The 13537-nt window shown below is 25.0% G+C and overlaps 4 protein-coding genes across 4 annotated transcripts; 1 reads left to right on the forward strand and 3 right to left on the reverse strand.

Moving 5' to 3' along the window:
• Window positions 1-1138: 1138 nt before the first annotated feature.
• OCT59_004207 (uncharacterized protein) lies at window positions 1139-1623 on the reverse strand (the record flags this gene model as incomplete). Its single annotated transcript, XM_066148139.1, has 2 exons — window positions 1139-1325; window positions 1523-1623. The coding sequence occupies 2 exons, from the start codon at window positions 1621-1623 to the stop codon at window positions 1139-1141; spliced, it is 288 nt and encodes a 95-aa protein (XP_065996766.1).
• Window positions 1624-4246: 2623 nt separating this feature from the next.
• OCT59_004208 (uncharacterized protein) lies at window positions 4247-4671 on the reverse strand (the record flags this gene model as incomplete). The annotated part of the gene is made up of 3 exons (XM_066148140.1): window positions 4247-4252; window positions 4345-4497; window positions 4573-4671. 3 exons carry the CDS (start codon window positions 4669-4671, stop codon window positions 4247-4249), a joined length of 258 nt encoding a protein of 85 aa, XP_065996767.1.
• Window positions 4672-7364: 2693 nt separating this feature from the next.
• OCT59_004209 (uncharacterized protein) lies at window positions 7365-8800 on the reverse strand (the record flags this gene model as incomplete). The annotated part of the gene is made up of 5 exons (XM_066148141.1): window positions 7365-7692; window positions 7790-7832; window positions 7899-7946; window positions 8018-8539; window positions 8626-8800. 5 exons carry the CDS (start codon window positions 8798-8800, stop codon window positions 7365-7367), a joined length of 1116 nt encoding a protein of 371 aa, XP_065996768.1.
• A 1399-nt stretch (window positions 8801-10199) lies between these two features.
• On the forward strand, window positions 10200-10614 carry OCT59_004210 (uncharacterized protein; the record flags this gene model as incomplete). Its single annotated transcript, XM_025310487.2, has 3 exons — window positions 10200-10209; window positions 10290-10376; window positions 10460-10614. 3 exons carry the CDS (start codon window positions 10200-10202, stop codon window positions 10612-10614), a joined length of 252 nt encoding a protein of 83 aa, XP_025181874.2.
• Window positions 10615-13537: the final 2923 nt, after the last annotated feature.

Raw genomic sequence — 13537 nt, forward strand, 5'->3', positions numbered from 1 at the left:
GTTATACAATTAGTTAATTGAATAAATATTGGTTTTTGTCCCGAACTTGAATTGCAGAGTTTATATTATACATTGCTATATGATTAACGAATCACTAACGACATATTGTAAATTGTAATTTATAAATTCCTACCATAGTTAATGATGAATTAATGTTGAATTGGATCATATTAGTGATCTAGAAGTCTAGAAAGAAACAGTCACGAATTGAATACGGAGTTAATGGCATTAACTCAACACATTATGTGTATTAATGCGCGTCATTTGATTCAATGTATTCAATTATTATGGAATTATTACCATGATGAAATCTTTTATAATAAATAAAAACCCTTCTAAAGATGCGTTAAAATTCATCAGTTGATTCTTACAAAGTATAATATTATATTATAAAAAAGAACTGTAGTTTGATATTGATTATGATAAATATGTTCGTTAAATTAGAAAAAAAGGCTAAATTTTTAAATTGTTAATTTTAAAAATTAAAATATTAATATTATAACATATCTAATTTCTAGAAGTGATAATAATAAAAATTTTCTCAAGTACCACATTTTCATAATTTTGTCATTTAATATTAATGTGATTTTTATGTTTAATCTTAATTTTTTTCTTTAATATTTTAAGTAAAATCATTCAAATGATAATCTTGTAATAAAGTTTCTAAATTTGAACTATTTTTTTTTTTCTAAAAAAGATTCAACAGGTCTTTCATTACCATTTTCTGATAAATGAATAATACTAACAGATTAGGCATACTTTCCTGAATGATTTCTCATAAAACTTTTTCTTAAAGATATACAAGATAGGAACATATCTCAGTTTGTACTAAATATAGAAAAATAATAAACAAGTTAAAATCGCTATAATTTTCATTAAACATTGTTTTTTTATTCGCCATAAATTTTTTATATACCATAATATCAGCAACTACTATTAATAATCGACGAAAATTATCAAAATACTATTACTAACTAACAATTTTCCTGTTTTCGCATGTTCTTGTAATTTTATATTTTAATTATACGTTGAAATTTTTCACGATTTTCATCGTTAGCGCTTCTTCATATCCTTTGGGTTCTTATTTACGTCTTCATTAATACTATTTAATCTTCTGTTAGATAACTCGTTTAGATTCTCACACTCTTGTACTTTTTTCGCTAACAGGTCTCTTTTTGTCGCTTCGTCCCATTCTTCTCTTGATAAGTTCTAATCTTTTAATTGCTGATCCGAAATATTTTGTGGAATCGTCCAAAGCTTGATTATTATTATCTCTAATCTCTTGATGTCTTTTATGTCTTTTGGATTCGTATGAACTATCCAAACTTTTTCAGATTCTTCTTGTTCTGTGGATTATTTCTTTATAACTAATTCCAATTCTGTTGATTTGTAAAAGACGTTAAAAGTACTACTTTACCGTCAAATCTTACTTTTTTGGCGTAAATACATTATATCCTTGAATAACAAATTTGTTAATAAAAGCTCAATCCCGTCTTCTTTATCCAGAATTTTATATACTTACCATTTTTGTGATTGTTTAATATCCTTGAGCGAAATATTTTCATTAAACCATCTAAGTAAAAGTAGCTTATTATGCGTATCTGACTTTAAAATCGTCATCATATTTTTTCAATAAAATCATTTCAGCTTTAACAGTTTGGTATTTATTTAATTTTTTAAACTTTAATTTATTTAAATATACTAACTTTTTCAAAGCTTCAATGACTTCATTTTTTTTATTTTTTTTTTCATCATACCAAATACAGTATATCAAAATATCACGTGTCAATATACTATAATTCTTGCTAATCTGCTGATCTTTTCTTATTCTTGCCGAAATTAAGATTTTTTTCTATTCAATTTTGTCAATTTTTTATCATTCTCACTTATGATTCGTTCTTTGATATGTTGCTGCGCCTTACGTAGGCACTGGCGAAGGTTCGAATTGTCTTTTCAACTCTTTTAACGTCTTGAACATATATTTCCGCACTAGATTTCAATAAAAGTTCAACCGTTTCGTTGTTTGGGCCGGTATCTCGACTCAGATTTTGAAAAAACTTATAACTTCTCTTATTTTTATCAAAAAACCTATCTAGTTTTTGTTCAAAACTTATAACATATAAAACTAAAATTTTTTCAATTTCGTGATTACAATCTTCACATATGACACGATCAAATTTAAATTTCATTTTTCTTTCTTCTATATTTTAAATCATAATCTAATATCCTAAAATCCAAATTTTGGTTCAAATATTTCATCATGTTTATATTAATAAGTTTGGATGGTTTCTTCAATTTTCTCTTCTACTAACATGATTTGAACCTTACCGTATTCGGGCTCAATGAAATTTATCCAATTATAATTTGTAGTCCAAAATTTATTCTGATCGAATATTTAAATTTGAGCGTAATTGTACTATTGATTCACCTCTCATAAATAAATAATTCTTACAGCCAATTATTATTGATTGATTTTAAGTATTTCAATAGTTCACGCGATGAGTAAAACAGTTATTTATAATAATAATTTATAATGAACAATAAGAAAAAACAGAAATATTCTTTTCTGAAGTTTTTTACAATTGTATAAACATAAATTCTTATGTCCAATTTTCCATGGAAATTTTGAAATTGTTGTTGTTACTTGATCCGTAATATCGGTGATTGTCAAATTGAATATGAATGGACAAAGTCAATTCGTATCCCGGAAGATTCCGGTATTACCGGTTCAACGTAACTTATTTGTGTACCATACAAAAATTTTATATTATATGTTTTTCTATGCGATTAATGAGAATTGTTGTATGATTAATGACATGAATGCCTCACGATTTTCTACTGTAACGGATCATATTAGTGATCTATAATTTTGGAATTCAATCCCATCAATTCAACCTTGCATATTCTCATAAAACACAAGATGAAACATTCACTGTTCGTTAAATACTTTCTATGTTTGTACAAGGATAGGTATATGCTCAATCAGTCGTAGAGAAATCTAGATATTATACAATATATTTAGGAGAGGATAATGAGTATGATATGAGTAAGTATGGTTATATGGTACCTATCTATAGTTCTATACTGCATATTGACCATATCATATACAATCACGGATCAGTCGGATCACACACCTATATATATACATACTCATTATTAATTCACCATCCTTCATTAATAAATTTTATTTGCTATATTTTTTTATTATTATTTTCTAATATAGTGATATTTACTACAAAAATAATAAAAATAATTTGTTAATAAAATATTAATTGTATTTAAACTTTTCTTTTAATTATTCGAAATAAATCATCCCTGGTGATAATTAATTTCAAAATTTCAAATTTCACTTAAGCTGCACTAATTATAGATTATTATTATAAATTTACTGCTATATCGATTTCTCTTTATTTAAAGAAATATAATATTAAAATTTTATAATTAAAATTTTATAATTTCCTATTAACTGTACAGTGCCTGGAAAAAAGTCAGTAAGCACGTGATGTCGATCAATTTTAATGCGAATTTTTAAAATTAAATAATTCATAAATTACTACGCCAAATTTAATATTTTTTTTTTATTTGAAAGACAAAGCCTTCAACTTTTTATTAATACTTTGTTGGGTAACCTTTACTATTTATAACAGCAGAGATACGACGAGGCATGCTACTAATAAGATTTTGATATTTATCAGCTTCAATATTTGACCATTCCTCTTGAAGTATTTCCCATAAATTCTCCCTGTTTTTTGGTAATGGCTTATGTGCCCGCACCTGCCTTTCCAATTCATCCCATAAATGCTCTATAGGATTCAAATCTGGGCTCTGTGCGGGCCAAGGAAGGCTGTTTACTTCATTTTCTTCTTCCCAACTCTTAACCACCCTTGCAGTATGTATAGGGGCATTATCATCCTGAAAAATAAAATTTTCCTGATCGTCTAGATTATTAATAAATGGTAATAAATAATTTTCCAGTACATTCATATATACTGTGGCTGTTATTTTACCTTCTAATTTAACTAATGGACCAAGATTGTTTTTTGAAAAACATCTCCAAACCATCACTCCTTGTTGACCTGACTTTACTGTAGGTATTAAACACTCAATATCATATTTTTCATGTGGCCTTCTCCAAACCAATCTCCTACCATTTCCTCTGAATAATTCAAATTTGGATTCGTCGCTCCAAATAACACTGTCCCACTCATTTATCCATAATTTTCGTTCTTTGGCCCAGTTGAGTCTTTTAATTCTATTTGTTTCAGTAACAAGAGGTTTTCTTACTCCTACTCGACTATAAAAACCTTGTTCATGAAGATAATTAAGTAAAGTTTTTTTGCATACATGTGTGGAAGTAGAATCAACGAAATTCTCATGTAACTCCTGAAGGGTCATTTTCCTATCTTTTTTAAGAATTCTTATTAAATGTCGGCCATCCCTTTCTGTCATTTTAGGCGGTCTTCCAGTCCTAGGAGGGAGTGTTTCATCACCACGTATCTTGTAAGTAGAAATAACCTTATGAATGGTACAACTGGGACAATTTAATGCTTCAGCTATCTTTCGTTCACTTACTCCACATTTCCAAGCTCCAATGACTTCTCCACGTTCAAAAATTGTAAGTTCTCTTCGTTTGCAAGACATAGTAGTTAAAGAAGGTTCTAAACAACGCATGGGAAAAAATTGGAGACAAATTTATAATAAAATGATCGACAAAACTGGTTTTAAAGTTAAACAAATAAATGATCTACAGTCACGTGCTTACTGACTTATTTCCAGGCACTGTATATATAGTATAACATTTTATTATCGTAATTGCATTATTACATTTTTACTGATTACGTTTTAAAATACTTGAATACTGCGGATATTCTTTTTATAAGTATTATGAATTTATGATATTAACAACTTTGTCTGCTTTAACATTCAGCAATATATTTATTTATTTAGCCTAAATTATATATATTAATTTTTAGTTTAAATTTAATTTGAATTAAAGTTTAATATCTTTTTTTTTTAATTTATGATGCTCTTATTTGAAAGCTGTTTCGCCGAATGTTTGCACCATTCCCGGATAATCAGTAAATTATTATTTAAAAAAAAAAATTCCAATTAAATTTAAAAAATCCATTATCTGTTATATAATTAATAATTTTAAATTATTTATTGTTACGAATATTTTATTATTAGATTTACGTTTATAAATATCAACGAAATTTAGTAAAAATCTTATATCATATGAATATTTATTATTATACTGTATTTTTCATTTATTTATTTTTGAATTTTAATATTTATTATTCAAGATTCATCAAAAAAAATATATATTTAAATATTTTAGATTCTGATGATTGATGACGATGAAGAAAAAGAAGAAACAATTTTTGAAGCGATAATTTGATATTGGGAAAAACTTTTTTTAACATTTATATTTTATAAAGTTTAAATAGAGAACAAGAATAATTTTAATATTTGATTTTATAAATTAAATTTTTTTTTTATCTTTAACTAATTTTTATAGTTAAACCTTTATGATTTTAACCAAATACCTGAATGATTTCTCTTTATAATTAACGCATGATAATAATGTAAATTAAAAACGTCATTTTGTACAAGTAAACGCTTTGTTATAGTGAAACCCATACTCAGTGATGTGCATCGTGCATTGGAAACTTCTAATCCAAGGTTTTGATTGAAATTTCCAGTGCAAATCACTGCCCATACGGGTAAAGTTCGAGGATGATCACAATGTAGTACGTGAATGGCCAACTTCTATTTAAATAAACTGAACTAGGAAAGATGTGAAAAGATGTACAAATTTCATTGTCTTTTTTCCAAAATTGATTGTGTGCTGAGCGATAGTATAAAGATTAGGCAAAAATTTAAGATTATCAAACTTCATACCATATATCACGAGCCATACTGCCATAGTACCTCCATATATCGTACATTCGTACCTCCTCAAAAAAATTTTCTGAATTTCGATTTTAAATTTTAAAATATGTAAAATACACGGTATAACACTAGTAACTTTAAAGTAAATATATTACGCAATGTAAATTCTCGTATCTAATATCCACATATAATATACCCACGGCTCCCATGATATACGGTAAATACTAAATAGTTTTCAAATTTTTCAAATTAATTTTGTCATGCATATTGAACATTCATAATCCATATACGTTTTAATGTATTTATTTTTTTATTCGCAACATTTCAATAAAATAAACTAATATTGGCTATATAAAATTATTTATTATTATCTACAATCGTTTTCTTCATCTTCCTTTCTTGCAATCTCCTATAATTTTTGATTTGTTGTAGATTTAGGGTTACACTTTTCTTTGCCTCTTTTACGATTTCTTATAATGTTACCATTAGTTTGATTATCTATCCTTTTTTTAATATAGATGTCAATTTTACCTAACGAAACTTTAAAAAACTTTAAAATTTTTTACTTAAACTTTCGGTATTGATTAAAATGAAATGATATTAATTTCATTATTTAAAATTTTAAATTTATTACCCGTTGCAGCGTAATTTATTTCATTCGGTTTTTAATTTAAACTGTTGTTAGAAGCTTTATTTTATAAGCTGAAAACGATTTTAATAGAGTTTACCTTTTTGTAAAATGTTGCACAGAAGCAAATAACAAACTTTGTACCTTTTAATACCGAGTTAATAGCGTGATATGTGATTTATTTACAGATAATTCTAATACATAGTCTTGTTGCTTATTCCAGACAAAGTAATTTAATTAAATAGCAAAATAATTTTCACAAACCATCCTTCTTAATTAAAAAGATCACCAGAACTCAAATGTATACTGTAAAATTAAGTTATTCGACAGGCAAAGAATTTGTGTTTTGGACTTGTGGTAAAGGTATTTCTTTATGATCAATCATTATTTTGAGCACACGCTGACCTCGAATCAAGCATTGTCCTAATGAATAAAAACAATTCATTATATTATGTATACTTTGAAAATTGTCTGACATTTATCAAACATTTTTGTGCCAAGATTTCTTTATCGTAAAATAAATAATAATTATAATGTTTCTCTAACTGTCGAAGTCTATCGCTTAGCAATCATTACAAAAAGATTGTGTTACAAAAAAAAATTGTTACAAATGTAAAAGGAAACAAGAAGAGCGGTATTGTATATTATAGCGACGTAAGCCAATTTGTCTAATAAATTAATCACCATCTAACAAAAACTTCTATTAACTATAAGTATTGTATCGTATTGATACTCTTAATAACAATGTTTTTAATATGATTGTATAAAATATTAGGATAAGTAAAAAAAAATAAAAATAAAAATAAATAGTGGTTTAAGGAATTTAAACTAAATTGAACGTTCATTAAACTAAAGAATCGTCAGGTTCTGTACTTTCTGTATTTACTGTGTCTTCATTATCTTGTCTGTCGATTTCTTCGTATTTTTTAAGGAGTCTTTTATGATTAATCCTAACATATTTGACTTTCTTTAAATAATAATCATCTAAATAATAATCTCTTAATAAAGTTTCTAAAATTTGAACTCTTTCCTCTAAAGATGATCCTTCAGGTCTTTTATTAACTTTTTCAACTAATGGAATACCGGCAGATGAAACATATTTTCTTGCAAAATTTCTCTTTAAGCTTTTTCTGCAGTGCGTGCAAGAAAAAAGATATTTTTGTGCCAAACCCCTTTTTTAATAATAATAAAAAAAGATTAATTATTATATACAGAACAAAAAATTTCAATTATTAATTATTATTAATAAGTAATATATATATTATTTACCATGGTTCAAGTCTTTGCATTCCAAAAAATAAATAAAAGATTCCTATAAATTATGCTAATTTAACTTATGTACGTTTTATATTTTTTTCTAACATGATTTATAGCTTACCGGCTATAGCACCATAGAAACCTCCAAGATTAGATATTAAATCTGTGTCTGATAAAATTAAAATTAATTTGTCTGAATTTGCATTAATAAACTTAAGAGTATACTGTATACATACTTACAATCAAATTTTTTTGTTTTTTCAAACCTAGCAGTAAACGGATTTGAAAGTTTATGTGGAAAAATTTTAAGATTAACTTCATTGGATTCTAACTGTATGGGTAGTTGTTCTAATTGTAAATTTAATTTAACATCTTTATCAACAATAATTGGTTTATAAGATATAAAATAAGCTCTTCCTAGATAAAGTGAAAAATGAGCTGTGTCTATTATATTATTTATAGAATAATTTAGATCAGGATCAGCTTTGTTAAGAAATAAATATTGAAATGATTCAAAATTTAAAGATAATAAATTATTAGGAATAATATTAGGGTTACAATAAGGTTCACTATCATCATATACATAGAGATCACTAATATTATTGATATTAAAAGTGATATTCAACCAAATTTCCCTTTCATCCAAACTAACATTTAGACGACGGTGTGTAATATCATAATTTATTGTATGTCTAGGGATATTAACGTCATTAATACTGTTATAAATTCCGGCGGTACATATAGTCATATTAAGACCAAGTCCTATTTTTCCAAAAAAATTTGTATGTGTATATTTATTTATTAATGTTTATTTTCCATAAAAAAAAAAAAGACTTTAATTTCCTTACCAACAGTATCTTCTAACTTAATAGCAATTGAAGCTTCTATGTTAATTTTTTGATATTGAGTTTTTGAATAAAATATGATTATCACGGTAAGTGTAATGGCAAAAAGACCTCGAAAAAATCTAAACCAAACTGGTTCAGTTGATCGATAATTACAAATTGAATCGCATAAAAACATTTTATCCTTCTTATTTTAATGTATATTTTTTAGATGAGAACATTTTAATATTAAAGAAGCGTCGACAATTTATTTATATTTTTTGATGATCCAACCATATTTATCTGATTCTTAATATTATTGTGCAACACTGAATGAATTAATTGAATATAAAATACTTTACGCCTTTTTTAGGTTTATTATAAGTTAAAGAAAAAAAAAATGGATTCCAATTCATATGATGAAAAAAAGAATAAAAACAATTGTTATTTTAATATTATATTCTTGGGAATATTTTTTGATAAAATTATAATTTATATTATATACATGTTTATATTACCAACAAGAAAGGATCGGTTGATTATAATCACCTCTGTGTTATTTGTGTCAGGAATTTATACTGTAAGTTTACACCTTCTTTTACTAGCTTCTTACTTTCACATTTATTATACTAAAAAAATTTGTTTATAAAATAGTATTGTAGAAAAACTTTACTATATTTATCAGCTTTTTGTGTAATAAATATTATACAAAGTATTATTTTAGTTGATTATATTCGCACTTCATCAAGTACTATAATTTTTGTTTCTCCGTTATCATTACGTTAATTTCTCTATTAACATTGTTTAAAAAAAATTTCTTATATAAAGTAACAAAATTTGACACTCTCATAAAGCTTTACGATGAGGAATTCCGAATGACATCAATTATTCGTGCTATTATTTTAATAGAATTATTTTTTGTTATTTTATATATTATATTAATTATTATGATGTGGAAAAATGGGTAGGTTTAAATCTTCTTTTTTAACTGTGAATTTTTTAACCGATTTTTTTAATGAGTTATAAGTTTAGGTATTGGAGTGTTAATTCATGTACCAAAATTAGACCAAATGATAAGATAAAACGTAAGTATTATCTGTTATAATTTATAAAAAAAATATATATATTAATTTATAATTCTTGTTTTAAAAATATAATATTAGAATCTTATATTATGTACAAATCTTTTAATTTCTTATTATATATAACATTACATATCATTGCCACATTCCACCTAAGTGCCACTTATACTAATTATCATGATCTTGTTTCTCTGAGTATGTATGATATTAACTATTTACTCATTTTGTTAACGATCAGTTTAACAATTATAAGTGTATTTATTTATTTAGATGTCTTTACCATAATTTTTACGGGGATGGGTTTTTTTTCACTATTTACTTTAACGTTCAGTTTTAAAATTGTAAGTATATTTATTCACTTAATCTTGTTGTAATATAAAATTTTATTTTATTTTAATAAATTTAATTCTAGATTAAAAGAGAATTAAAGTTTAGAGTTTTTTTAATTTATATTACTCTTATTGTACAAGGTCTTTGTTCTTTTTTTTTTATTATTATTTTTGGAATGGAAAAGATATGATAGGCGGTGAGTTATTATTTTAAAACATCAAATTAAAATCTAAAAATCAATTATAATTAATAATTTTATTTTATTTTATTTTACAGTAATCATAATATTAATTTTATTAGTATTTACATTTATAAATACAATTTTATGTCACCGAAACTTTGGCAAATCTCATATACTTCTCAGTAAGTATTATTATCACATTTTTTTCTATTTTATTTATTTTGAATTTCAATAATTATCGCTCAAATATTAATCTAATTTTTAGTAAAGTTTAATCCTAACTTGGATAAGGATTATGAATATTCTGATGATCTGGATGACGACGAGGAAGAAGAAGAAAAAGATGAAAAGATTTCTGAGATATTAAACAGATATTGGAAATTTATTAAAGAATCTTTTAATTCACTAGTCCAAGAATAATTCAGTTTAAACTAATGAAATAATTTTTTATTTATTTATTTTTTTTATTATGATTATTTTATTACAAAGAGAGATATAATATTAGAGATAATCTTTTTTTAAAAACTTATTTTTTTTATTTTTATATTTATAATTTTAACTTTGATTAAGACCTAATATCATATGAGTATTTATTATACTGTATTTTCATTTATTTTATTTTTTTTTTTAGAATTTCAATATTTAGAATACAAATATTAAAATGGCTGAAAGTATGGTGAAATTTTTTTATTTTAATTAATTTTAACCCTTTCTATAGAAAATTTTATGTTTCATATAAAAATTCTAATTCGTTATGGCTTTTTTAATTTTAAAAAATTCGTTATAAAAAAAAAAAATTTAGTAAAGGTGAATTGTATATCTTCAATGTAAATGGACCGATTTTACTAATAATCATTCTATTATAGATAAATGCATCATAATATAAAAATTTTCTAATCTAATATATTAATAAAATTATTTCAAAATTACAAAGATTTCAAATAAGATCCAGTGTTCCGCCAAGTTTTACTAAGAACTTTTGCCCTATATGTTACACAAAGAATATTTGGAATTCACGTGAACTACATAAAAAATCACAAGATTGACATGATATATAAAATTGATTTTTATCCAATCAATGCATGCCGATCAACCAATTTAAATAAATATGTAGGCGATATTGGAAATTCTTCAAAAAAATTTTTTTTTTTTGTGACTTAAATAGAGGTCAAGAATAATCTTGATATTTGGTTATAATATTTTAAACTACTTTTTATATAATAGTTTTATAAATAAGATATAATATTGGAGATATTCTAAAATTCTTATAAATTTATCCATATACACCTGAATAATCTCTTTATAATTAACGCACAGAAATCATGATAACAGCGTACTAAATTGCAATTTTATTTTAATTTATAAATAAACACTTTGTTATAATGTAACAGAAATCAAATATACGAGTAAAGTTACAAAGAAGTCTAGTGCCCACTCCATCGTAACATTTGTTATTACATACTCTCAGTCCCCACCTTCAAAACGTATTCCGCTAATAATAAATGAATTAGATTGTCAGGAAAAGATGTACAAACTTACATCGTCTCTTTTCCAAAATAATATTAACACTCAAAAATTATCCGTAATCTTTTGAAGTGTCATGCATGTGTGCTTAATGTTACTACAAAGATTACAAAATTTACAAGATTACAAACTTCACAAGACGAAGTTTTTAATAAGAATTTCCACAAACCAGTCAAACAATTTTTCTTAATAAAAAATTCCACCAGACTATTGGCGTCTGAGTGACAGACAGACAATAATATTTTTATTACAGTGTTGGCAATTGGACTTATTGGACCAATTAGATATTGGACTTATTGTACTAGTAACAATTAAACCACTTAAACAATTGGATAATTGGACTTAGTCTAATTCCAACTATTGTTATCATCAAATAAAAAACGATTTTATTTAACAACACAATCAAAATTTCGATTTTATTTTAAAAATTTAAAGGTTTTTTATAATTAATATTAACTACCAATAATAGATAATTTGGTGATTCTAAATTTTCCACAAAAATGTTTTTCAACTTCCATTTTGCTTGTAAATCAATAGCAGGATGTTGTAACTGTTCAATATTATGAATTGAGATATCATAAGTATTGGCAAAACTTGCCACTTCATCATCTTGATTTTCTTGAAATTCATTTTCAATCATCTCTATCCCATTACCATATTTTTCCATTCATTAATAGTTACGTATAAATATCTTTTTTATTTATTTATCATTGTTTTCTGTATCTTCGCCATTAGAAAGAATAAATATATCAACATTATCCTCTAAATTTGTATCATATGAAGTAATTGTTTTGTACTATTTTACATGAAAATCTAATTCATGAACCTGTTGTCTTTGCATATGTGCACGAATCTGTGCTAAACCTAGCACTTTCTCTGACTAAATACCAAAAAAAATATAATTAGTTTCGTTTATAATTAATTTATAAATAAATATATATACCTTTAATCTATTACTTTGTTTCGAATGATACTATCCCATTGTTGAAAACAATCGTTCCAAAGATGCCGTTGATACATTAGTAATTGAAAAAATTCGTTGGACAACTTTATATAATTCCTTTGAATAACCTTTTATAAAGTTCCAATAATCTAAAATGTTATTTTTAAATTGCTTAGAAATAGATTCAGTATAAGTATATTTTTTTGATCGATAATCTTCAAGTTCAGATAATAAAACTGTTGGTACCATACACAATAATAATACAAAGCCCATTTTGCTAAATGAGGAAATGATGAGTTTAAAATAGCAGGGTTAGATTTTGTATCATAATAAAATGGGTGTATGATAATAACAAGAGCGGTTGCTCCCAAGTCGCTTAATTTTTGTAATAAGTTTATTGGCTAGTTCTTGATCATCAAACTTTTAAGTATCATGATTACATTATCAAACCCATGAAAAACTTCATGCAGTCATGAATTTTACCGTTGAAGATTATTAAGCATCGCACAATACGGGACTAAAAGGGTCACAATTTTTTTAATACAATTCCACCAATTATTATCAAAAATGCAGGTTAAGAGTTTTTCGGGAAAATCTTGGTTGTCAGGAATAATATTTTCATCTATTTTTGTTGCAAGATTTTTCAAAGTAAAATATATTATATTAAAATCAATATTAAGATCAAATTTTAGTAGCATTTATTAAACGAACACGTAAAGCTACTTTTGCTTTCAATAAACTAGCAAAGCAGTAATAACCATCGAATGGTGGCTGAAGTAACTAATGCAATATGAGTCTCATAGACAGCCGCTTGTTCATTTTGAAGTCGTCCAACATACTTTTGATCGATTGAAAAAGGTAATCAAATTGATAGCT

This window comes from Rhizophagus irregularis, chromosome 12 (genome assembly GCF_026210795.1).
Source record: "Rhizophagus irregularis chromosome 12, complete sequence".
Classification (NCBI taxonomy): Eukaryota; Fungi; Glomeromycota; class Glomeromycetes; order Glomerales; family Glomeraceae; genus Rhizophagus; species Rhizophagus irregularis.